A 25,460-nucleotide genomic window follows, 5' to 3' on the forward strand; every position below is an offset into this window, starting at 1 on the left:
GCAAGACACCATCAATGAACAGTAGTCGGGGACAGAAACTAGACCACAGTGAAGGGGAGTGACGAACAGTGACAAGGATTGTGACAAAGAACGGTAGAAATAATGCGAGACATGTGATTTCAGAACTCAGTGAGCATCTCGAACAATGTGTTATTATAGTGGCAATCCTACGAAAGATATCTGAAGGAAGACAGGTGGTTGGCAGAAGCAAAGACAAGAACGTGATAATATGAAGAAAATAGCACCAAGAACATACAACATGGATTATGGTGACATGGTCTGATGAGGTCATTCTTCACGTAGGGCTTCATATCTGTTCTCGGCTTACGGAAATAAATTGAACACTACATCCACGAATTACGCAACATTCTCTAGTCGTGTTCGTTAGTTCCACACAGTTGCCCTCAAACCTGAGGGATATTTCTTTGCCATACTAATCAAACATAAGTGATTCAATTACTTTTAATGTCTGTGCGTTATCTGTATAGACGGGTCACACAAAAAAGATATACGCTCATTAAAATTGTCTAGTACCCTATTCGGCATTCACAATAGTCTTAACCTCTCTGGAGAGCGATTCGTATAACTATTAAGTTGGTGCCAGTGGAATTTCATGCCATTCCTCACAAGAAGTTGTTCGAAGTCTGCGTGAGATGCTGGATGGGGAAAGCAGACTCTTAACTGATCTGCCAACACAGACAACAACGGTTAAATAATATAATAGAAAGATGTTATTTGAAGCCTGTTTAATACGTTGAATGCCACGAGGTCGACGGCGTCCACAGCAGAGCCTCATGCCTGACGTCTGGCGGTGAAACATCATCAAAAAGCGAGCGCCAGTCAGCATGTTAATGCCACGTGTCTCCACCAGTAAGTTCAAGTTTTATTCCACTGTTATGTTTGGCAGGCAATATTTTCATATGAAGCTTATATCCTATCATGGCAGCAAACACAGTAGCTCTAGATATCCCAAGTAGAATTTGATGTTCATATCAGGAGTGCAGCAATTAAGGCGACACAAACAATATGCCCTTTCGCGAAGATTATAAGTTGTGATGCGACGGTACATCAATAAAATATTACCAAGATCACAGATGTTCTGGCAGCTTAGAAAACTTTTAGTGATGTGGTGTTTAGGGATGTTTTAGTGATGTTGGCTTGTAGAAAATAAAGTAACGCTAAATCCCAGTAAGACAATGTTTACAGTTTCTGAAACACAATTCAACAAAACCTGGCGTTCTAATTACATAGAATGGGCATATGAGTAGTGAGAACGAACAGTTCCAATTTCTAGGTGTTCAGATAGATAGCAAACTGTCGTGGAAAGCCCATGTTCAAGAATTTCGTCAAAGTCTTAATGCTGCCGTTTTTGCTATTAGAACAGCATCTGAAGTAAGTGATAATTCGACACGGAAAGCAGTCTGCTTATTCTCATTCTCTCAAGATGTATGATATTTTATTTTGGGGTAAGTCTTCCTATTCTCAAATGGTATTTTTGGCTCAGGAACGGGCGGTTCAGGCAATAAGTGGTGTAATTTCGAGAATCTCTTGTCAAGCCCTATTCATTAATATGGATATTCTAGCATTGGCCAATCAGTATATATATTCTTTAATATCACTTTTGGTGAACAATATGAGCTTATTTCCAAGAATTATCAGCTTGCACTCAGTTAATACTACGCAGAAATCCAATCTGCATATGGATCGCACTTCCCTGGCTTTTGTGCAGAAAAGCGTGCAGTATTCTGCTGCATTCATTTTCAATAAGCTACACAAGAATTCAAAAATCTTAGCAGTAATCCACGCGCTTTCAAATCCAAACTGAAGAGTTCCCTCATGGCTCACTCCCTCTATTCTGTCGAGGAGTTCCTTGAAAAATTAAGCTAATTCCTATGTTACGTTGTTGATTATGGTTATATAAACTTATAGCTTGTCGCCTTTTTAGGAATCATCAACATTTTATTTTATCTATTATTACTTTTCTGTTGTAATTTCATGTACTGCCACGTTCCATGACCATGAAGATTTGCTCCTATGGACGTAGACGTGCATAATAAAAAATAAAAATACGAAGGGAAAATCAAGTACAAACTACAACGTCAATGCGTTACCCGTTAGTAAGTAAATAGGCTACGAAAATTACTTGTTTGCTACATTTTTTTGTTCTGATTTGTTAGGTAAAAGTATGAAGATGGTCTTAAGTTGTTAGAAAATTCAGACTGCAACTTACATCGTTGATGAGGTCGCGTAGCCGATCGAGACGGTCTTCCAGGGAGGCGGAGCTCCTCCTAGTGGGCAGGTATCTGGCCTGCGCCACGCTCATCACCAGCATCACGACGACAATCAGCACCAAAGCCTTGCGCTGCGAAAACATCTGCAAACAACAAATACCGTCTAAGCTGTGGTACGCAACCTGAATGAGATTTTTCTATGAATGCTATAACAGACATTAACTACCGTCAAAGAAAGTACAAGAATTGCACAACACTGAGCATCTGAGTCAGAGACAGCTCGCTAGTATCCCATGAGGTTTCAGTCTTGCAGTCGGATGACGTCAGCATCTTGCCTCGATATTTCGGCTGATAACTATTCAGCCATCTTCAGGTGAGTTTTACTCTTTAACTCATTGTAAATCTTACATGAGGACTGCTGAATGGTTGTCAGCCGAAATACGGTAACAAGATTACGACGTTATCCGGCTGAAAGCCCGAAACGTCGTGGAATACTCATTATAACGGGAAAATGTTAAGAATCACAGCTTCCTAGTAGTGCGTAGTCTTCATTCATTCTAACATGGTGGCTGCTCGTAACGGAATCGATTCACAAGAGGATGAAAGTGCTGTACTGATACACGAGTGCTGAGCAGCCGTCAGCTACTCAAGGAAACTGGTAAAAGCAGGGTGCGAGGTGCGCGTACACCTCACAACAGTATATCAGTTGTGGTCATAATGATTGCGTTTACATGACCTACGAGTTTTAATCGAAATACTCTGATACAAACCGGGAGCTTGTGACGGTATATTGTTCCTTTTGCGCTTGAGGGTACAAGCGAACAAACAGATGCACTTTACGTCTCAGAAGATGACGATAACGGTAGTCTGCGACGAAAGTTGCAGGATGTATCATGAGTCCCAAATACGAGTAAGCTTCCTCCATGTGGTGATAACACGACACTGCTCACCCGCTGCCACTAGAGATGTACAGGGTGGTCAGAATTAGTATGGAAAGCCTGTATGATGTTGCAGTGGAGGTTGTGCTGAGAAATAATTGTTAAGCAGAAAATTCGATACAGTGCGCTGTTATTTAGCATTGAAGTTAGCCAATCAGGTCGTCGCGCGCAAATTCAAGCACCTTGCCAGAGACAGTGTCACCAAACTTGTTCTTCGTATGGTTTCCTCAAGCCGAACAAACGTTGCTCTGGCTCACGTAGCGTACATTTATCACTTTCAAAAAGGCACATTTGCACAGGTAATGAGCATCTGACAAGTGGTAACTCACAGACCCACAGATGTCTTTGCATTACCGCATTTTAGTGCATGAAAATGATTGAATTTGTCGCGCACAACGACCTGATTGGCTAACTTCAATGCTAAAAACTTCGGAAACAGTACAACGAATCAATTTTTTCTTAACAATTATTTATCATCACAGCCTCCCATGCAATATTCTTACAAGCTTTTCAGACTGTTTCTCACCTCCCTGTATAGCCGCATGTGCGTTTCTGTCCACCCTGGCATCGTCGTGTACAAGTACGGTTACTATGACTCGTGACTCTAGGTGACCTCTACCCATGCATTTAGGATGGAATTGCTGTTAATTATCACAGTAGCTGTACTTCTTCCAGCACGCATGACGGGAACAGGCTACTACCCGTTCACGCATATTTGGACGCAATACCGCTTGAACACAGCAATCTCTTTTTCCAGCAACACAAAATCTCAGCTCGTTTCAGTGTTGCTATGTGAACACACAAAATTGTCGGTTTTGGTGAACATTGGGTAGGTCGTGCAGGACTTTTGGTTTAGAGAGTGTGTTTGCCTGTATCGGGCACGAATAATGAGTCTCATAGCAAAGTATTTATCGTTCATTCGAATGTATCATAATGGTGATGAGCTAGCAATTTAACGACGTAGAACCATAATCATCAACACCACTTAAGATGCCTTTAATAATCTATAACTTGAGTATGATTTATATTATGTACTCCCAGGACATTACTGAAGTCTCATATGTGACACGTGAAAAATAATGTGGCCATGAAGAAAAAATATCTGATGTAACTGACCTGTCAGTCTTCAAGGTATGTAAGCGAGGTCCTCAAACAACAAGTTTCTTAATAGCGTTGAGGTAGTCAACCAACAGGTAACAGAATTAATTCAGTTTAAATACGATAGTATGGTGATCATTTATGGATGAGTACAGATAAGAGGAAAAATTATGTTTAATAATAATGATAATTTTCAACTATGTAAACTACAAGTTTCAAAATAAATTTGTTCGAAAAAGAAAATGAGAAGCTGTCCAGAAGAAATTTTTGTCAATTTTCTTTCAAACTTAGCTTTTAAATGTGATACATGTTTTATACATGGTCCAGTCACATTAATACGACCAGCGCTTGTGTTCGACGTCAACGTGAAATAACCACGCACAAACAGTAGGTCGCAGTAATAGCAATGGAGGGCATATAAAGCGTGTCTGGGGACGCGGAATACACTGCAGTGGTTGTCGTAATGCAGAAACGGAACGATTTATCCGACGTCCAAAATGGCATGATCATTGACCGTCGAAACAACGGTGGAAGCATTTCCAAAACGACTAAGTTCGTAAGCCACTAGCGTGCCGCCTTGGTTAAAATATATCATGCAAGGCAAAATCGCGCTCCCCAACCAGCGTCGAGTGAACTGCGGTGCTCCACTGCCCACAGATGACAGGGGCAAACGATAGCTGTGGAGATGTGCACGGGCGAATACACCCACAACTGTTGAGAAATTGACCGTCCAGTCGAACCAAGGGGGTACCGACAATGTCTCCTCAACGACCGTTCAGTGCGTATAGGCCTCCTTCAGCAGGCGCCTGGTTTATGCACCCATGGTGACTGCTGTTCATCGCTGACAAAGGCTAGAATTTCTAGAATCTGTGGGACTACCTCGATCGAGTTGTTCGTGCCATGAACTCTCACCCGGGAAACCTAGTGCAGCTGGCCACTGCACTGGGATTGGCGTGGCTTCACTTCCCCGTCGGTACCTTGCAGAACCTCACTGGATCTCTTCCTGTACATCTCGCAGCGGTCTGCGCAGCAAAATGCATTCGACAGGTGGTCACATTAATGTGACCGTATGGCGTATATTGGGTTTGTGATCAAATAGTGTGATAGTAGAATGATTCCCCCTTTTATGAGCTAATGGCCGTTCCAGTGGAGATCAATGGGCATCAATTTTCCGCGATTATTGTAATTATGGAATTCCTTCTCAGCAGTAATGGATTATTGCCAAGCAATTTCATTAATAGATGTAGATATTGTAATGCGGTGGTTAAAAAGCTTAACTTCTTAAATGTTCGCCTAAATACGGTAGTCGGTGAGCATCTCCAGTTATTCCTATCACAATGAAAAATATTTTAGTCTTAAAGAAAAGTAATAAAAGCAGAAATCATCACTAAAATATTGACCTATCTTTGATTTTATACTCAACTTTCTGCTGAAAAGTAATTGCAATATTTAGCTTGCTTTTCGTAATACCTCTATCTGGTGCCAACTACAGGAAGCCAGCTGCCGTTGATTGTTGGTGAATATACCCTTACCACCCATCATCCAGCACTCTTCCTCTGCGGTGTGGCTGAAGGTCGATTGACAATTAAGGTTCTAAACTATGATTTTTTCACACGTATACAGCTGGGCCGGAAACGGTGCCTGTATGTAGCCATTGACGCTTACACGTTGAAGTTGCGATGAAAGAAAGATCGTGGATTTTTTGTGTTTACAAACAGTGTAGGTGAGGTGGAACCTGAAACCATATAACATTTCCATGGCGACTTTTGAGAAAAAAAGGGGGAGACGCAAGCTGTATGCGGCTAAACATTATCTCACATTGGCTACTAAGTTTATATCATGAGCAGCCCAGGAGAGCTGGAAGTATTGTAGTTACTTTAGCGTTTCTTCTCGGTCTGAAGATAGAGCTGGTTAGCGCATTGGACGATTCAAGCACCTGTACTTTCTAAATTCACCATCACTGCATCATACACAGCCAATATTGTGCAGCTGAACGTATCGTGTTAGCATATATTACAGATATCTGTTATACTTTCAAAGAAGGAAGGAGGGAAGGATGATTAGAGGTTAACGTCCCGTCAACTACGCGGTCACCGGAGATAGAACACAAGCTTAGACTACAAAATGATCGAGAAGGAAATCAGTCGTGTCCTTTTGAAAAGAACCATCTCGGCATTTTACTGCAAGTACACTGTTGTCCAAAGCAACAAACCGCTATTTTCCCGTCCTGTATTTAAGTCACAATATAATCTACAAACTGTCAACACATGTCCGTACGATCGTGCTCTGCAAGGAAGATGGCATTTCGGTCAACGGACAACCACCACAACAATGACATCAGAGCACCTGTCAAAAGGGGTAGCGTTTGCCACGTATTCCCACATCCACATTCGCTGTGTACATAGTCACAGACGGTGCAGTATGGCACAGGGAAGACGCCTACCAGACTCTCTGCGCTGGAGAGTCACAGGAAGAATTGAAGCAGGAAAGTCACAAACTGGTGTAGCCTGTTTCGAGGAGGATCCCTAATGGTGTGGGTAGGGATTATGTTGACCACTCGGACACTTCTTCATGTAATTGCACGGGTGAATTGGCAAGGTTCAGCACTGTCAGGTATCGTTATGAGATCTTGGGGCCTCCTGTGTGGTTGTTGCGAGGTGCTGTGGGCTCAATCTTCGTACTGATGAACCATAATACTAGACCTCATACAGCAGAGGTGGTTGCTGTTTTCTTGGAAACGGAAGATATTGCAGGCATGGCGTGGCTTGCTCGCTCTCCCGATTTGAATCCCATGGAGCATGTCTGAGATGCATTATGGAGATGGGTCGCATCACGTCAGCATCCACCAACCACTCTCCAAGACTTGCGATCAGTTATGCAGGAAGAATGGGCGTTTTTGCATCAACATGAGATTGATGCCATGATTTACAGCATGCTCCGTCGTTGTCAGGCGTGTACTGCTGTCAGAGGTGGTCACACCCCATATTGAGCACATTAACCAGTTGTCGGAATGTGTGCGCAAATACGTTAACTTGGAAAAAACTAAGAACATTTTTATCTAACGTTATGCACGTTGCAGTTGTTTACGTTCTGTATCCTTTATCATGTTTCTACTTTACTATCACCTGTTTGCACTGTTTCGTGGCAAAATAAACGCAACCTTGCAAAATTCCAGTTTGTTGCTTTGATTTTGGACTCACAGTATTTAGGTAAATCACGGAAAACCTAAATCTGGATGGCCAGACGGGGATTTGAAGAGTCGTCCTCCCGAACGTGCGTCTATTGTGGAGTTACTGATTCAAAATGGTTCAAATGGCTCTGAGCACTATGGGACTTAACATCTACGGTCATCAGTCCCCTAGAACTTAGAACTACTTAAACCTAACTAACCTAAGGACATCACACAACACACAGTCATCACGAGGCAGAGAAAATCCCTGACCCCGCCGGGAATCGAACCCGGGAACCCGGGCGCGGGAAGCGAGAACGCTACCGCACGACCACGAGCTGCGGACTACTGATTCAAGTTATGCCACACCTGTCTGAGACGTAATCTGATAATGACTCATATGTGTTATGATGTTGGAAGACTATAACATTTTTTGAATACATCTGTCATCTTTTGTTGCCGAAATTATCCTTTTCTCTGCTAACAGTTACATACCTTCTTGCTCCCGGAAATATGTTACCCACATAATTCTTCCTGTGACTTTTTGACTATTTCCGTTCCATTCTTAAATGCTAGAGATTTACGTAATTTAGCCGGCCAATGTGGCCGAACGGTTCTAGGCGCTACAGTCTGCAACCGCGCGACCGCTACGGTCGCAGGTTCGAATCCTGCCTCGGGCATGGACGTGTTTGATGTCCTTAGGTTAGTTAGGTTTAAGTAGTAATAAGTTCTAGGGGACTGATAACCCCAGATGTTAAGTCGCATAGTGCTCAGAGCCATTTGAACCATTTTGTCTTATAGAGCGCACTTTTACCCATTCTTGTTCGATGACGACTACATTATTTGTTAAATCAATGTTCCTCTGCCTAAGTACTGATATAGTCCTGGCAGTTTCATTTTTCAAGTTGACTTATTCTCAATTTTCTATCATATATGTTCTTCGCTATTACATATTATTGTTATATACTTTAAAACACTACAAACATTTTAGCATATATTGCTTCAAACTTTATAATAAAATTATGCTGATCAAAATTTAATTATTTACTCAGAAAACAGAGAAAAAAAAACTCTCAGGATTGTTTTTAGTTTAGGTGGATACTCGTTAAATAAGCTATAGACGTCTAAAAACCTGTGGTATAAAACAGTTTTTGGTTTGATATTCAGCGTAATCTCTGCAATCACTTTGGGAAGTTTTAGCAATCAGAGAAACTGTAAATGAAGCTAAATAGACCGGGACACGGATTGCAGTCCTCTCTAACAGGATTAAATTAGATTCCTTTATAGTTATGAACAGTATTCGAGAGGAACAGATTGCAGTCACCATCCTACCAACCTGCTTTACATTTTTGTAGTTTTCCATGGGACTGCGGGTCTAGTTTCCTCAACAAGTCCAGGGAAGAGTCCTTCATATCCCTGAGCCAGTGCTTCATTTCTAATGAACTCAAAGTATAACAGTAACCCTCATTTCTTTTCCCGAAAGGAGACTACTACTTATTACCACGAAGCTCCTTTCGTGATGAAAATCCGCTTTGTGCGAAAAAGAAATCATTTCTGCACCATAGATACCGTGAAGAAATAAAAGCGAATAGATAGTAATGAAAGAAATAGTTACTCTTCCTCAGATGAAATTTTCTGTAGGAAAGGTGATTAGAAAGCTTGGGAGACAGTAATCACGAGCACATTCGCTTCGCGAGTTTCTGGTAGCTGGAGTCTGGAGAAGGCAGTGAGAGCGTCCGCAAGAAAATACGCCTGCCTCGAGCAGAGAATTTAGGTCTGCACTTAGCAACCTCCGGAAGATCCATTTCCTCTGCAAGCCGAGATTTTCCATAAAGTACTCCCGTTAAGTACGCAGCGCGCCTGGCACGTGTTTGTGAATGGACTACTGCTGTTATCCGCTTCACTTAAGGGTTTTGACGAGTGTAATTAAGAGATGTAAGTGAATTAGGCAGCGCGCATGAGGAAGAGCAAATAACGTATAATGACGGATCTGTAGCACTGCTAGAAATTTAAACTGTCCTCGAGCGAAGTGGCACGAAGCTGAAAAAGGGAACCACTAATGACAGTGAATTCACTAGCTTCAGCCTCGTAGTTTGCTTTACTACTGCATCCGGCATCTCTCTAGGCTGACTAGATGTTTTAAGATAAGCTTGTTGCCATGAGTCCATGAAAACCTCTTTGATGATTATGACCAACAACAATGGAATGTATGTTGTCATAATCCCAAATGTGCTTATTGCAACTGCTCATAACCGACAGAATTGAAGTGAGTCTTATGTTTGAATAAGATATGCACGTAGAAGGCAGCATCATTAACATTCTGATGATGATTTTCATATTTCGTGTAGGGCTCAGCATCACACACGTAAACAACGAGGAATAATAAATGCTTGGAAGTAGAACAACAACTGACTACATTTTGAGTACAGTGCATCACGTACTATTACCGATGTGCGTCACACATGACACAAACTCATTACTTACGGATTAAGAAGGTATGTTCCTTAATAAAAAATGGGCCCTGAGTACGATCAATCGGGATTCAAAATTTGTTGATGAAGTTACGAAAGACGTTGCAGATCGTGCAAATGACCCAGCGATAACTAAATAAATAACATTTTTCAGATGCATACGCCTGGGTCAAGACGTAGATCTTTCTGTATTGTAGGGAACAGCCTGTAGCTGGCAGTCATTCACTACGTTTCATGACGAGGGTGGGAAGGAAATAGTGCGTGTGAGACCGGAACAACTGGTGCTTCATTACTACCGGAATGATAACGGTACCCTTATCACAAACGATAGATCTGAATAGATCTCCAGGACACTAATTCTAAATGCAAGAATCTATGTTTGAATGTAATTATCAAATTACTTGAAAAAAGGAAAGAAATTATTGGTAGTAGAATCAAAACAATTCTGACAGCATTGTTTCCATTAGAAAACATTTCCTGGAAATATCACAATTGTTCAAAGAGTTCAAGGTATTTGAAGGGTTATATCCAAACAACCCACTTGAACAACTATCGCATAATGTTAAGTCTGGAGAAACAGAGAGTTAACAAGTTATATTCTTAAATTGCTCCGAAGACTATATAATAAAATCTGGGAAAAACTTCCTTCAGGCGCTCACGTGCGCCTGAAGGATTATTCACTTCGATGAGTATTGTAAAGCTACGCACAAGCAGAAAAACTACCACAAAATGCTAGAAGAAAGTAATATTCTTCTATCTTTACGACCATAGACAACGGCCTTGCCGCAGTGGCTACACCGGTTCCCGTCAGATCACCGAAGTTAAGCGCTGTCGGGCGTGGCCGGCACTTGGGTGGGTGACCATCCAGCCGCCATGCGCTGTTGCCATTTTTCGGGGTGCACTCAGCATCGTGATGCCAACTTCGGAGCTACTCGACCGAATACTAGCGACTCCGGTCAAAGAAAACCATCATGACGACTGGGAGAGCGGTGTGCTGACCCCACGCCCCTCCTATCCGCATCCTCAACTGAGGCTGACACGGCGATCGGATGGTCCCGATGGGCCACTTGTGGCCTGAAGACGGAGTGATTTTTTTACGACCATAGAGAAAAATGAAATATATATTTAACAATGAAAACACAAAACTACTGATATTATAAAATATTGATTTCTTTTGTGAAACTATAATCGGCATACAAGGCCATCATGAGGCAAATGTTAAGAAGCTTTTGAACTACTCTGTGAAAGGTATTACGCACGTACTAGGAGTTGGGATTGTCACAGAGCAAAAATCATCTTTGACAGTCAAATCATGACATAGTGAAAAACGCTGAAGTGTGAAGGGATGTGGGTGAAAAGATTGCTTGCGCTGGTGAGCCAAATTGGGTAACGGGTCCAAATTCTGTAAGAACTAAATAGAAACTTGCCGTTGATTCATATTATTAGAACATAAGACGTCGCCTTGTGAAATATAATGTCTGCGAATCATATTGTGTTATCTATATCTTGACAGAACTTAGAATTTAGTTCTATACGAACAGTAAATCGTACAAAGCCTTTTACTACAACCTCTTAGACAGTGCAACACCCTTAAAACTGTGAGTTACAAGAAGTAGTCTGAAAGAAACAAAAAGAATAAATCACGAAAATGCTTGAAATAGAAATACCGATTCATCAGTATTATGTGAACGCACTGACTACACGTTCTCATCTTTCAAAAACTTGCAGTATTACATCTCTCCCTTTAAGTGTGATTTTAAGTAGTAGCCTTTACGATGTTGCCAGTTCACATTCGACCGAGCGAGGTGGCGCAGTGGTTAGCACACTGGACTCGCATCTGGGAGAACGACGGTTCAATTCCGCGTCCGGCCATCCTGACTTAAGTTTTCCGTGATTTTCCTAAATCGCTCCAGGCAATTGCCGGGATGGTTCCTTTGCAAGGGCCCAACTTCCTTCCCCGTCCGTCCCTAATCCGATGAGACCGATGACCTCGCTGTTTGGTCTCTTCCCCCAAACAGCCCCAACCCCCAGTTCACATTTAGCTCTGATACACATTTATTAAATATTTTGCAACATACACACACTCCTTCAAATGCCTCAGAAAATCGTGTGATTTACTCTCAGTTTGTAACTCCCCAAGCAACGAAGCTCGAGTTTAATGTTTCTTCAAACACGAGGTCATCAGAAACGGATTGCCAGCTCAGTCGGGGAGGAGGAAAATGGCTCTGAGCACTATGGGACTTAACTTCTGAGGTCATCAGTCCCCTAGAACTTAGAACTACTTAAACCTAACTAACCTAAGGACATCACACACATCCATGCCCGAGGCAGGATTCGGGGAGGAGGAATCGGCTTTGTACGTATGTATGGAACCTTGAAAATCAAATACTTGGACCAGGTCCTGCCAAATACGAATGCAGTGTCTTGACCACTAAGCGATTTTGCCAAGCCTAATGCGAGGCAGCGGCTAAACATTATCATAAATATCCGGACATTAATATAGAGTGTGTCCATCCTCTGCCTTAGTGGCGGCTTGAACTCTGCAGGGGACACTTCCAATGTTGTGTCCAAATGTGGAGAAATGGCAGCCCAACCCTCCACCAGAGGCGAAACCAGAGACGATAGTGATGTTGAGCGCTGGATTTTTGAGCGAAGTCAACGTTCTAACTCATCTCAAAGGTGTTCCACTGGTTTCATCTCGGGACTCTTGGCAGATCAGTCCATTTGAAGAAGGTTTTTGTCCAAGAACCATAGCCTCAGAGTTGCTGCTTTGTGACAGGATGCATTGTCATATCGATACAAACCATCATCGTCTCCAAAGTGTTCCTCTACTGTAAACAGTACATAATACTGTAAAAGTGTTTATACCCTTCCGAATTTAGCGTTTTCTTGAGCGCAATAAGGGGACCACATCCTAAACATGAAAAACACCCTCACACCTTACTACCACCTTCTTTATACTCCACTATTAGGACTACATCTGAAGACGGGTAACGTTGTCGAGAAATTCGCCAAACCGAGACGCTTCCATCGGATTGTCAGAGGGTGTAACGCGAGTCATAACTCCAAACCACTCATTTTTCAATGATCCACTGTCCAGTGGCGTTGCTCTCTATACCACCCAAAGAGTTACTTGGCTCTGATTACAGAAACGCGCTGCTTATGAAGAGGAGGAGGAGGAGCTTAGTGTTTAACGTCCCGTCGACAACGAGGTCATTAGAGACGGAGCGCAAGCTCGGGTGAGGGAAGGATGGGGAAGGAAATCGGCCGTGCCCTTTCAAAGGAACCATCCCGGCATTTGCCTGAAGCGATTTAGGGAAATCACGGTAAACCTAAATCAGGATTGCCGGAGACGGAATTGAACCGTCGTCCTCCCGAATGCGAGTCCAGTGTGCTAACCACTGCGCCACCACGCTTATGAAGAGGATCTCAATCATTGCACCCCATTCTTTTTAACTCCCTACGCACAGTCTTTGCGCTAGCTGCACTGCTGGTAACACTTTGGAACTCGCGAGTGATTCCTTCCGCTGATTCCATGCGATTTTTTATAAACACAATCCTCGACGATACCTATCCGTCAGTACATGAGGTCTGGCTGATTTTTGGTTAGCTGTGGTTGTTCCTTTATGTTTCCATTTCACAGCACATCACCAACATTAGGCTTAGGCAGTTTTTGAAGATTTGAAATGTCCCTGATGAATTTGTTAGGCAGCTGAAATTCAGTGACGAGTCCACGTTCGGAATCACTGATCTCTCTTGACCTACCAATTCTGCTGTTACTGCTTCTCTAGTGACAAAAAAAGAGAAAAAACCTCCCTGCCTCCTTTATGTTGGCTGGACCGTCTCTCGTGACATCTGGTGGGCAATTCGGCATATAGAGTCCTGACAATCTTGATGAGGTTCAAAAAATGGTTCAAATGGTTCTGAGCACTATGGGACTTAACAGCTGTGGTCATCAGTCTCCTAGAACTTAGAACTACTTAAACCTAACTAACCTAAGGACATCACACACATCCATGCCCGAGGCAGGATTCGAAACTGCGACCGTAGCAGTCGCACGGTTCCGGACTGCGCGCCTAGAACCGCGAGACCACCGCGGCCGGCCTCTTGATGAGGTAGTTTACACTCAGCAAATGTAGAGTCAGGCCCTCGGAACCTCCAGTTGATCTCACTTTCAGCTAATCTGTGTTTCTGCCTGAGTGACCAATGTAAAACTTACCACATTCAAGACATGTAAATTCTACGCAATTTACTGTTGCCTACTCCGCAGCTCGTGGTCATGCGGTAGCGTTCTCGCTTCCCGCGGATGGGGTCCTGGGTTCGATTCCCGGCGGGGTCAGTGATTTTCTGTGCCTCGTGATAACTGGGTGTTGTGTGTCTTTCATCATCATTAACTCGCAAGTCGCCGAAGTGGCGTCAGCCATAAAGGACTTGTAATTTCGGCGGCCGAACATCTCGCATGGGGTCTCCCGGCCAACAAGGCCGTACGATCATTTCATTTATACTGTTGCCTAATAGTTCAGCTTGTTAATTTCTGTAACGACGATAGTCACTTACTGCCTGATGATGGGCTCGAAAAACGAAAACCGGTTCATAAAATAAGTAACGGCATTATACAACCACAACATTTTGCGATTTCATTGTTAATCATGAAATTTTCTACCAAGCACAGAGACAAGATTTCATAAACTTCATAAAATACACAGTTTTGGAGATGAAGAGTCAAAAGTTTACTTACATAGATCAAATATGTGCTCCAAATACTCTGTCTGAATGGTAAACAAGTAACCCAAGCTGTCATCGAATTAGAGCACCTTTAGTCTCTGCACAGCGGTTCGGTTAAATCGTGCCTTTGGCTCAGTGCCAGGCGGAAATTTTTGCAGTTGCTACACGAGTGCTGAGAACGTAGGAAGTGAATTACGAAAATTGGTCGGCAAAGTACGAACAACGCTCTGCCATTTAATTTCATATTAAGCTTGACTGATTTATGAAAAGTTGCAAAAGGTTTATTGAAAATATTCCCTAGACAGGACAAAATTGTTCAGATGGCACAAATCCTTAAATGCAAACAGCAGAAGGTGTGGTAGACGAATTTCGAATGGGAAGAACTTAACCACATGAAAGAATGATAATCTGGACAGAATGACGTGCCTTGTGATGTTAGAGTGTCGATTGACGGTAAGAATGATCAGTAGTGGTCACGCGTTTAACGTTAATTAAATTTCAGGACTGGGTTTGGACGTGAGAAAAATGAGTGGGAAGATGGTTTCCAAAGAAACTCTCCACTGAGCAAAAGAACAACCGCACGAATGTGCGCCTTGATCTTTAGCAGGAATCAGAACTGTTCATTCGCGTTATTAAGATGATGAATCAATGGCTTTCGAATAAAGTTCCGATACGATTGTCGGAGAGGTACACTTCAAACTCCTCCCTACCCAACCAAGAAAGTGACAATAACCAAATCTAAAATCAAATCGACTTTTTTTTACAGTCGATAGACCGTCCACAAAGAATCTGTGCTTTCAGTGCGAAATATTAATAAAAAAATTTGAAAAACTCAGGATAAGGGTGTCATTTGAGCGACTCGACGACGTCGTACGTACTTTCTCTGTTGACCAATCGTGAACATGGGACAGCGGCCGGTCAGATATTTAGCTAAGATAAATCACCAGACAGCCATATGTTTTCAGAAGTTATTATTTTATTTAGAAGACAAATTTCGGTATCTCATTAATGTCATCTGTACACACCTTGTATAGAGAATCAAATACATCGATGCATGCGTAACCGGAGCCATCACTACCTGGATTCTGGGAATTTTTTGTGGAGAGCGTACTTAGAAGACTTGTCAATAACTCCGCACTTGAATGCTACACCAAGACAAGGTGATCTGTGACACGGGAACTTTAGGTAATAAGTAGCATTTCTGAAGCTCCTCAGCCCCCTTATTCGTTACGTCTCCGTACATGTGTTCTCTCCTTGCCTCTCTAGCTGAAAAACAGGTTGAAATGGCGACAAATAGGTACTTCTGGAAGTATTCGAAAGAGCGTAGTCAACGAGATGAAACGTATTCCAGCAGAAGACTTGCGCAACTGATACGGAACCTAGAAACAACGCCTCCATCCCTATGTAACAGTGAAAGAAACGATTTTAGGATGACACTCTTCATGTGTAAAAATCTTCTAATAAACTTCGTACTATGGCACATATGGTAATGACTTTAAATTACTCACTTTCGACAAGATATTGAGACATCCGTCGGTAGTCAGGATGTAAAAGCAATACAGGATATTGTTAACCGTTTCGTGGAAACTGAAGGATATGTCGGTATCGTATCGCTTATACTGAAAAAATATTAACTATAGATTTCCCTGGTTGGCTGATAATGTTATAAAAGGTAAACTGGGAAACCGAATGTTGGTCTGAACAGAGCAAATCTTTTCTAAACGGCGTCCTGATGATGGAGGTATGCCATTCCCTTCATCGATCTCTTAACTCACTTACCCAGCCAGTACAGAGGAACCTACAGTTTAAGGTGGATACGAAATGTGAAATTATTGCCAGAGCCGAAAGAAGCGATGTAAAAACTTAGGACCTACAGATTTGCAATCTGGCCCCACTGAGCCATCTGGCCTCACCATAATGCTGTACTAACAGCAAGTTTCACCCTGAAGTTTAGAACTCAGTCGACTATGAAGTGCCGGAGTGGCCGTGCGGTTCTAGGCGCTACAGTCTGGAGCCGAGCGACCGCAACGGTCGCAGGTTCGAATCCTGCCTCGGGCATGGATGTGTGTGATGTCCTTAGGTTAGTTAGGTTTAATTAGTTCTAAGTTCTAGGCGACTGATGACCTCAGAAGTTAAGTCGCATAGTGGTCAGAGCCATTTGAACCATTTTTGACTATGAAGTCATTGTCATAATTTTCTGATCGATGAACTTTAAGCTTGTTAAATTAATTGGTTGAAATGACATTCACGTAATCCTCGAGAGATGGTTAGACTGAAAAAATGGTAAGGTTATGGAGAATTCTTTTTAATTAACAATCTGAGAGTGGACTTCGTCGTATTTTTTTTTTTTTGCTATGTGATAAAGCGCATAATGGAAATTATCTTGGTAATCTAAAATAGAGACTGTGAATTTGAGCGACTAGCATACGGCAAAAGACACGAACATGTGTGGTTTTTAAGTTACGTCTTATTTCACCCTGATCTGGAAGGATAAAAAAATATGAGTAGGTTTGAAAAAAGAAAAACAATCTGGCTGCTATTGCTCACATTTGTTCTTTCCTGCGGCGGCAGGGATACATGACGCAATAAGCTGACGAGACTCTGAGGAGGGGAAGCTGTCAGCAGACCGTTATACGCAAGATGGATGCGGGTCTCAGGGACGGGTCCTGCTGAATTACAGATTTGAGTTCTTTCGATCGATAAGCTGTACTGTCACCGTGGAGCTACTGCCAGCGAAGAAGCCTCACACCACACTTGCGGATCTGAGGTGCCTCTCTCCTTCCAACAGCAATATCATTTCAAGTACAACGGACCTCGTAAACAGTACAGAACTGCTGCCAGGGCTGATAATCTTGCTCGTTCGTCTCGAACCCTCCAGGACACGCTGCTGCGCACTCACTATAAAGGAATTCCGCTATTTTCCTTATTTCTGATTCAAAAGGTTTACAGGCGCGCAAATAGGTCGAAAAAATCTTATGCGTGGTTTCAAAGTAGCTTTGTTGCCTCGTAAAGCAGAAGAGGCTAGTTTGAATACCGCTTCCAGAAATCGTATGGGTTGAAAATGTTTGTAACGATGAAACCAATGACAGATTTGCGTACTTGAGTATATGATGACAACTGTAAATTTGTAGAGGATAAGGAAACGCATGTGAACACACAGGATGGTTATAAGTAAGGTGCAGCTACTTAACGGCGGTCCAGTGTGGGCTGCAATTATTGTACGGCAGCGAAACTTAGTAGATATGCTAATGCGTTAATGCGGAACCGATTTAATCTGGAAAAAAATTGCTTCCAATTTTGGGCACCAGGTGAAAATCTGGCGCTGTACAGCATCTCGTCGGCGTCTCCGGTGCTCATATTCAACAAACTGTGTAAGCGGCGGTTAATGAGAAAATCTTTTCTCATTTGCTTGACCCTCTCTATCCACGTCCTGTTGCTAATCAAATACACATGGAAACGTTTCTATATGTATTTCATGCATTCACAGCGCCAGCTTTGTACTTGGTGGCCAAAATCTTAACTATGTTTTTCTAGCGTAAATCGGTTCCGCATTAATGCATTTGAAAATCTATCAAGTATCGCTGCCACTCTATAATTACAGCTTACACTAGATCTCTGTGAGTAGCTGCACGTTAATTATAGCCACCTGATACGTAAACGCAGTTTGGCGTGAAAATTTCGAAAATTTGTGGTAAGTTCCTATGGAACCAAACTGCTAAGGTCATCGGTCCCTAGGCTTACACACTAATTAATCTAACTTAAACTAACTTAAGCTAAGGACGACACATACACTCATGCCCGAGGGAGGACTCGAACCTCCGACGGGGGTAGCCGCGCGAACCAGGACAAGATACCCCATAGCGCACGGCTACCCCGCGGTTTGGCGTGGAAGAGAGGAAGTATTGTGTGTTAAATGCCGCCGACAAAAGTAGACCCTGACATGATTATAGACGATGCAATAATGCCGATGCTAAATACAAGTACAGTGTGCCATCTCTCCCGGTGCTGACACCAGGGACGAAGTATCAGCTCCTGTTGTCGTTCTAAATAGTCTTGACTAAACCATCTTTTAAATTATTATAGTAATCGCAACTTGAAACGCCTTAGAACAGCACAAAGTTGCATATTAGTAATACAGGTACTGAAAGACACCTTCATTTTGGTACGACAGTAACTCTGTCACACCAGACATCATTACTGATATTCAAAGTATTTCTGTTTTAGCTGGAGTTGAATGTCCCACGAGACCAGAGTCTTTTAGAAGGAAGCATCCCAACATTCGACTGAAACGATTATTCAAAGCACGAATAACCAAGGTCTGGCAGGGAATTACGCCTTGTCCTTCCAGAATGTGTCTCGATTGTCTGAATGCATGCCGATCACAAGAAATAGTTTATATGTTTAAAAAGCAAATACGAAACGTCTCAAGTTGATCTTTAGTGACTACTCACCTTTAGGTGGGAAAAAGCATGAAGAAAGTAAGCACGCGACGAGCGAATTTCGGGTGAGTCATTTTAAATCGTGGTTTCTGGTAAGTCAGTATCTAAATGGTAAATATGTGCAATAAAGACGGCTTTAAAAAGGTGGGAAGCGAGCTTCCTTTACGAGGCCGCTGAGCCATATATGAGATGTGTGGATACGTACCCGTCTTTTTTCTTCGTACTTTAAATTAATTCCTTCTTCCGCGGAATAACAAATGAAAACAGACGGGTACGATAAAGTTTGTAAATTATCTAACATTCAACCAAGAAAATGCGAGTTTCCTTTTTGTGGTGTTCTGTTGCTATTATTAGCAAGTCTGTTTTAAAAAATGGCGATTCAGCATCTGTTTGTCAGAACTGTGGCCTGTGGGATGTAATGCGTCCCTATCTGCGAATAACAACAACATTAGAACTGTACACTTTATTCTACAAGAGACAACCACTGTAAATTACAATTACCACGGAACAATTAATTATCACTATACAAGGTACAAAGCGTTTCCTTAAACAAGCTCTGACAAATACTTCATTGGTTCCTATAATAAAATCCAGGGATTTCCTGACTGCGTTGTAAAGGAGATGGTGTACACTACAACATTATTTTTAATTGCAATTACTATTTTTTAGTGCACAGATTATTCACAAAATACAAAATAAAAATATACAGCCCTCTGTTTTAGTTGGGTAGTGCTGGAATGAAATCCAGTTTTACCAAACAATAGAAGACCACTTAACGAACACGAACAGAATCTTACATGTGTATTGTCCAAGCCCCACTGGTAATAATGTTGATAACGGTGATAATTATAATAGTAATAATAATACATAAAAACTGATCTAGATGTTAGAGAGCAATAAAAAATGATAAAGGAGAGGAAGGAGAAATAAGCGGGATTCGGAAGCTACATTTCAAGCAGCTGGGACACAGGTAAGACGTTAACAGGTTTCTGTCACTAGTTGTGTGTGTGAAATCTTATGGGACTTAACTGCTAAAGTCATCAGTCCCTAAGCGTACACACTACTTAACCTAAATTATCCTAAGGACAAACACACACAACCACGCCCGAGGGGGGACTCGAACCTCCGCCGAGACCAGCCGCACAGTCCATGACTGTAGCGCCTAAGACCGCTCGGCTAATACCGCGCGGCTCTGTCACTAGTTCCCTGACAACTTCTGCAAAAATCATAGATAAATACAACATAGCAATAGTTTTTTAAAATGTGCCTCTTTGATCATACAATAAAGTGAAACCAGTGGACTTTTCAGAAAGCAAGTTGCAGAAAAGAGACTACCGTTCTTTCTTCATTCGTTGCTTGTTCTCAATGAATCTTGGACGTTTACACATTTTAAAAAGAACAACAAAGAAAGTACTTCGATTCTCATTAGAGGTTCATTGTAATACATATCAGGAATGAATAAGAGAGATGAAAAACAATCCTAAGTAATGATAACTAAATTTAACACAACGGAATTTGTGTCTCGTGCGTCATCTTTGAGAATTCTAACCTGCTGCCTCCACCTATATCAACACATTCACCTTTTCCCACATCAGAGAATAACATATTATCTGAGTAAGTTTTATCTCCTTCACTTAACGGACCATCATCAACTGTAACTTACCCTGCGCTCTCCATCCAAGGACTGATGACCATAGATATTAAGTCCCATAGTGCACAGAGCCATTTTTCTCCATCCAAAACGAAAGTTGCAACCCACCTCCTTACTGTCCAACTGTCGTCCTACCTACCTCTTAACATCTACGTCGCATCTATCAGTTCCTAGCCATATACACATGCATCCACCTTCGTTTCATATAACTTCCTCTTTAATCAAATCCACGTCAACCTGCCGGGATTCCATTTGCCATGATTCATCATTATTGTTTTATATTCTAAAATTTGTTTGTCTTTTAATTATATTTAATCAGTGTCGGAGAGCGAGAGTCTGGCAGCTGACACCGCATCCCAAAAAGCAAGAATATAAATCACAAATAAATAATAAAAAATACAAACCATTCTTTCTCCTGGTAATGTTCCAGTGCAGCTGATTTTCTATTCCATTCCTCCGAGACGCATCGATGAGGCGGCAAATACTGAACTGTTACGAGTGTAACGTGGTGCTACGTTTTTGTTGGTGCTTAATGAAGTAAAAGGATGGGAGACAGTGAGTATGTGCTTTGCATGAACAGCATAAAAACATGGAAAAAATTTACGATGGTTCTAGTAATACTTCTAGCAGTTAAAGAATAGAATAGTCCTATTATGGCGCAAAGGAATGGTCGACTCGAAAAAGCAATAAAGTCTGTCTTTGAACTTTTTACTCCAGTTCGAAAAAGGAACCGTAGTTAGATGGAGACTGTTTCCGCATCAGTTGGTTACAGCTTGCAAGGCTGGTGTGTATGGGCCGTGACAAAGTTATAGTCAGTGTGATAGCGCGCTGCACTAATGTGCAACTAGCCGACCCAGTTCCCTAATGCGGCAATAGAAACGAGCATAAATTCCATCGCATCCAGTGAAATAGTGTTCTGCCAGTATGAAACACAGCTGATGCGATCATCAGGGGATAAGGGCTTCCACGTTTTAAGAGGAATACATCGAGACGAAGAAAATACGTACTTAACTGTCTGCGTGTGCTGAATGACTCGAACGAATGGCTAATTCACCTCAGTTTATGAGTGTATAACTTTATGCGTCTGGAAAACTGCACTGCAACCGCGTTATGCAGAATACTTTCTTTCTATGCACAGTTATTTGTTCCTCCTTCTGTAGCTTTGTAAGCAGATTTACAGTGACATCCCTAGTTGCTTACATGGATGTCGGCACACTACGTTCTGGAGCAATCAACTATCACTGTGCAGCATCTATCTCTACCGCCAATCAGAAGGTTTTTTTTTTTTTTTTTTTGTGGTAAGGTCTTATGGGACTAAACTGCTGAGGCCATCGGTCCCCAAGCTTACACACTACTTAATCTAAATTAAACTAACTTACGTTAAGGACAACACACACACCCATGCCCGAGGGAGGACTCGAACCTCCGAGGGGGGAAGCCGCGCGGACCGTGGCAAGGCGCCTCAGACCGTGCGGCTACCCCGCGCGACTGATCAAAAGTATCCTGAAACTTACACGATGCGGAATTGACCATTAGATGTCACGAGAGGCGAAACCACCACCATAAAAGGAGGCAGGGAGTACAGTGTTGTCAGGGGAGACGTAGCAACAGCGTAATGGGTCGGTCAGGAGAGGTCAGCAACTCCGAACGTGGACTAGTCATCGAATGCTACCTGAGTAACAAATCCATTAGAGACATATCAAATCTTCAAAAGCTATCCAAGTCGAATGTAGGTGATGACTAGAGATCGGGTCATATGCTTTGCATGCTGCATGTGCGTTTGCATATTTGGCTCCTTTACGCAGGATATTGCGTATTTTAACTAAAAACCAGTGACAATGCATATTTTCGCTTTATGTTTACAAAATTTTAAAAATTTTGACGGGCGGTCTCTAGCTCGATCTAATTTTGATGTCTCACAGATTGACCGCGACCTAGAACTGCGTGCAGTTGCTAATCTAACGAAACCATTATAGAAGAGGACAGGAACAGGCAGACATAGTGAATGGTGAATGCTCCTGTGCCCGCGCCCCTGGTTAATCCCCTCCGCTGTCATACAGTACACGTCGGCAAAAAATTAAACTACGCAAGCTTTGTTTTAGTTTAGCCTTCTATTTACTTGTACACAGTTGAAAGTGTTTACGACGTGTTGTGTGTAAAGGGTTGTGCGCCATGCTTCCCGAAAAATGAAACGTCGTTTCGTGAATAGCTGACCATCCTGGATTATTTACCTATGACGTCATTGTTTTATACTGTCGAGTTTGCGTGAAACACATTCCGTGAAAAAAAAGTTTCAAATAGACCAGCATGTCAAGACAAGTCTTCATATCGCAGGAATGCAGAAGAAAGGACCACGGCAACAACTTCTGACAACAGCAAGTTGCAATAGCAGGTGTTCGTCCAAAGATAACCAAAAAAGTCGGTTTAAGATGGATCTATGTGAATCATTCATTGCAAGCAATATTCCTCTTCACAAACCTACAAATCCTATCCCCAAAGGCTCCCTATGCAAATATTGTTAAATCAAAATATACCAGATGAATCAGCATTGCGTAAAAATTACATTCCGGCAATTTACGTAAATGTTCTGGAAGAAATACGCGATGAACTGAAGGACAGCATTATCTGGATTTCAGTTGACGAAACTACACACATGTGGCTGTTACATTGCAAATTTAATTGTTGATGCTTTAATAGAAGAGCCTCCTTCTTCCTATTAGCGGTCTGCAAAGAACTTGAAAAAGTAAATCATTCTACGATCGCCAGATTTGTGAATGAGGGTATTAGAAAAATATTTACAGAATCTTCTGCAGATGGAAGGGTGTTTGTGTTCATTTCAGATGCTGCTCCCTATATGATCTAAGCAGGAAAAGCCCTCCCAGTATTTTATCTCAATTTGATTCGTGTGACGTGCTTTGCTCATGGAGTACATCGCCTTGCTGGAGAAGTACGTTCCACGTTTGTGAATGTAAATAAATTGATTTCATCCACAAAGAAAGTATATCTAAAGTCTCCTGCTCGCATCAAGACCTACAAAGAAAAACTACCAAATGTGACTCTACCTCCCGAAGCATTGGTAACCTGTTGGGGTACGTGGGTCGAAGATGTTTTGTTTTACAATGAACATTTCGAGGCCACTAGAGGGGTAGTAAATGACTTCAGTAGTGCAGAGGCTTTGGCACTTTGCCAGTGCAAGGAAGCTTTTAATGATTCCGGTGTTAAAAAAGACATTTCTGTGATTAGCACTCATTTTTCCCATTTACTTGCAAGTATTAAAAAGCTTGAAACTTGAGGTTTGGCGTTGAATGAATCTATTCAGTTAATAAATAAAGCTATTCTAGTTAACTCCTCATTGCCGGAGGTATTCCCTAGAAAACTTAAAGAAAAGTTTGAAAACATTGTAAACAATAACCCAGGTTTTGAACACTTGTGCCAAATTGATAGTTTTATTAATGGGGTGGGTGAACTTTTACCGGAAACAATAAGTGCCAACGTAGCACCCAAAATCAAATACTGCCCAGTTACCTGAGTTAATGTAGAACGGTCCTTTTCTGCTTATAAATGTTTTGAGTGGTAGAAGACGGAATCTTACTACTGAACATTTGGATTAGTACTTCATGGTTTATTTTTACAATAGTAGAAAGATGTAGAATAAATAATAAATGATGCTTTGGTCCAATAGTATTAATTAAAAGTTAATGTTGTTAAAAATTCATGATTGTATGTTGTTTTTTTAAATAAAATATTACATAGTTGTTGAGCTTACCCCTCTGCGTGCGATATATCTCGAAGTTGGTCCTGTACGTATCAATTGTTTCGTTGCGACTCACAGCGCGTCCGCTTGTTACTGACAACAATAGCAAAGAAGGAACAATCCTTGAGACACGGTATGCGTCCCCATTTTGCAAATTTTTAGAAAATAATTCCAGAAAGGCCCCCTTCCTAAACGATACCAGAAAGTATTCAGAAAATGATATCAGTGTTCTACATGTACCGATTTTTCGCGTGGCCGGCGCTCTTTCACGTAACTGATATGCACAGGTTCGACTTTGAGATATAATGCACGCAGTAACTACCGTGTTTTTTTTATTATTTGATCTTGCATATTTCGATATTTTTCATGCATTTTAAGCATTTTTCGTGCATATTTGCATGCATATTTTAAGATTTTTATGATGCTTATAATCCGGTCTCTAGTGATGACATAGTATGACAGGCTCTTTTTAAGACCAATGTTCTCACACGACAATACATGGCTGCCACTTACGCAGCATTCCTTGTAGCCACGTTGGACAGTTCACGCTAAACATTAACAAATCTAGAAACTTCATTCACTATGCCATCATGGCCACGTCCATGAACGATAGCCCTTTTCTGCCATTCTGTCACCACCTTACGCTGCTAACTCCATTCGATAGACCGGCACATAAACATCGGTTCACTGCCATGACATCCGTGAGTGTCAGAGGGTCTCACGGTCGTTTGGTTTCAGATTCTTCGGATAAGCTATATCTCCTCAAAAAAAATGGCTCGAAGCACTATGGGACTTAACATCTGAGGTCATCAGTCCTCTAGACGTAGAACTACTTAAACCTAACTTACCTAAGGACATCACACACATCCATACCCGAGGCAGGATTCGAACCTGCGACCATAGCAGGCGCGTGGTTCCGGACTGAAGCGTCTAGAACCGCTCGGCCACAGCGGCCGGCTGGATCTCTTCACTTAACATAATGTC

At 42.0% G+C, this 25,460-nt stretch overlaps 1 protein-coding gene across 1 annotated transcript in view; it reads right to left on the bottom strand.

Annotated features, from left to right (window-relative positions):
• Positions 1 to 25,460, bottom strand: part of LOC124723154 — a 77,581-nt gene that overhangs the window by 21,358 nt on the left and 30,763 nt on the right. Inside the window, exon 2 of the mRNA XM_047248345.1 lies at positions 2,231 to 2,374. Within this exon, the coding sequence (XP_047104301.1) occupies positions 2,231 to 2,374 (144 nt within the window). The remainder of the gene's footprint in view (positions 1 to 2,230; positions 2,375 to 25,460) is intronic.

The sequence above is a fragment of the Schistocerca piceifrons genome, chromosome X, assembly GCF_021461385.2.
Source record: "Schistocerca piceifrons isolate TAMUIC-IGC-003096 chromosome X, iqSchPice1.1, whole genome shotgun sequence".
Lineage (NCBI taxonomy): Eukaryota > Metazoa > Arthropoda > Insecta > Orthoptera > Acrididae > Schistocerca > Schistocerca piceifrons.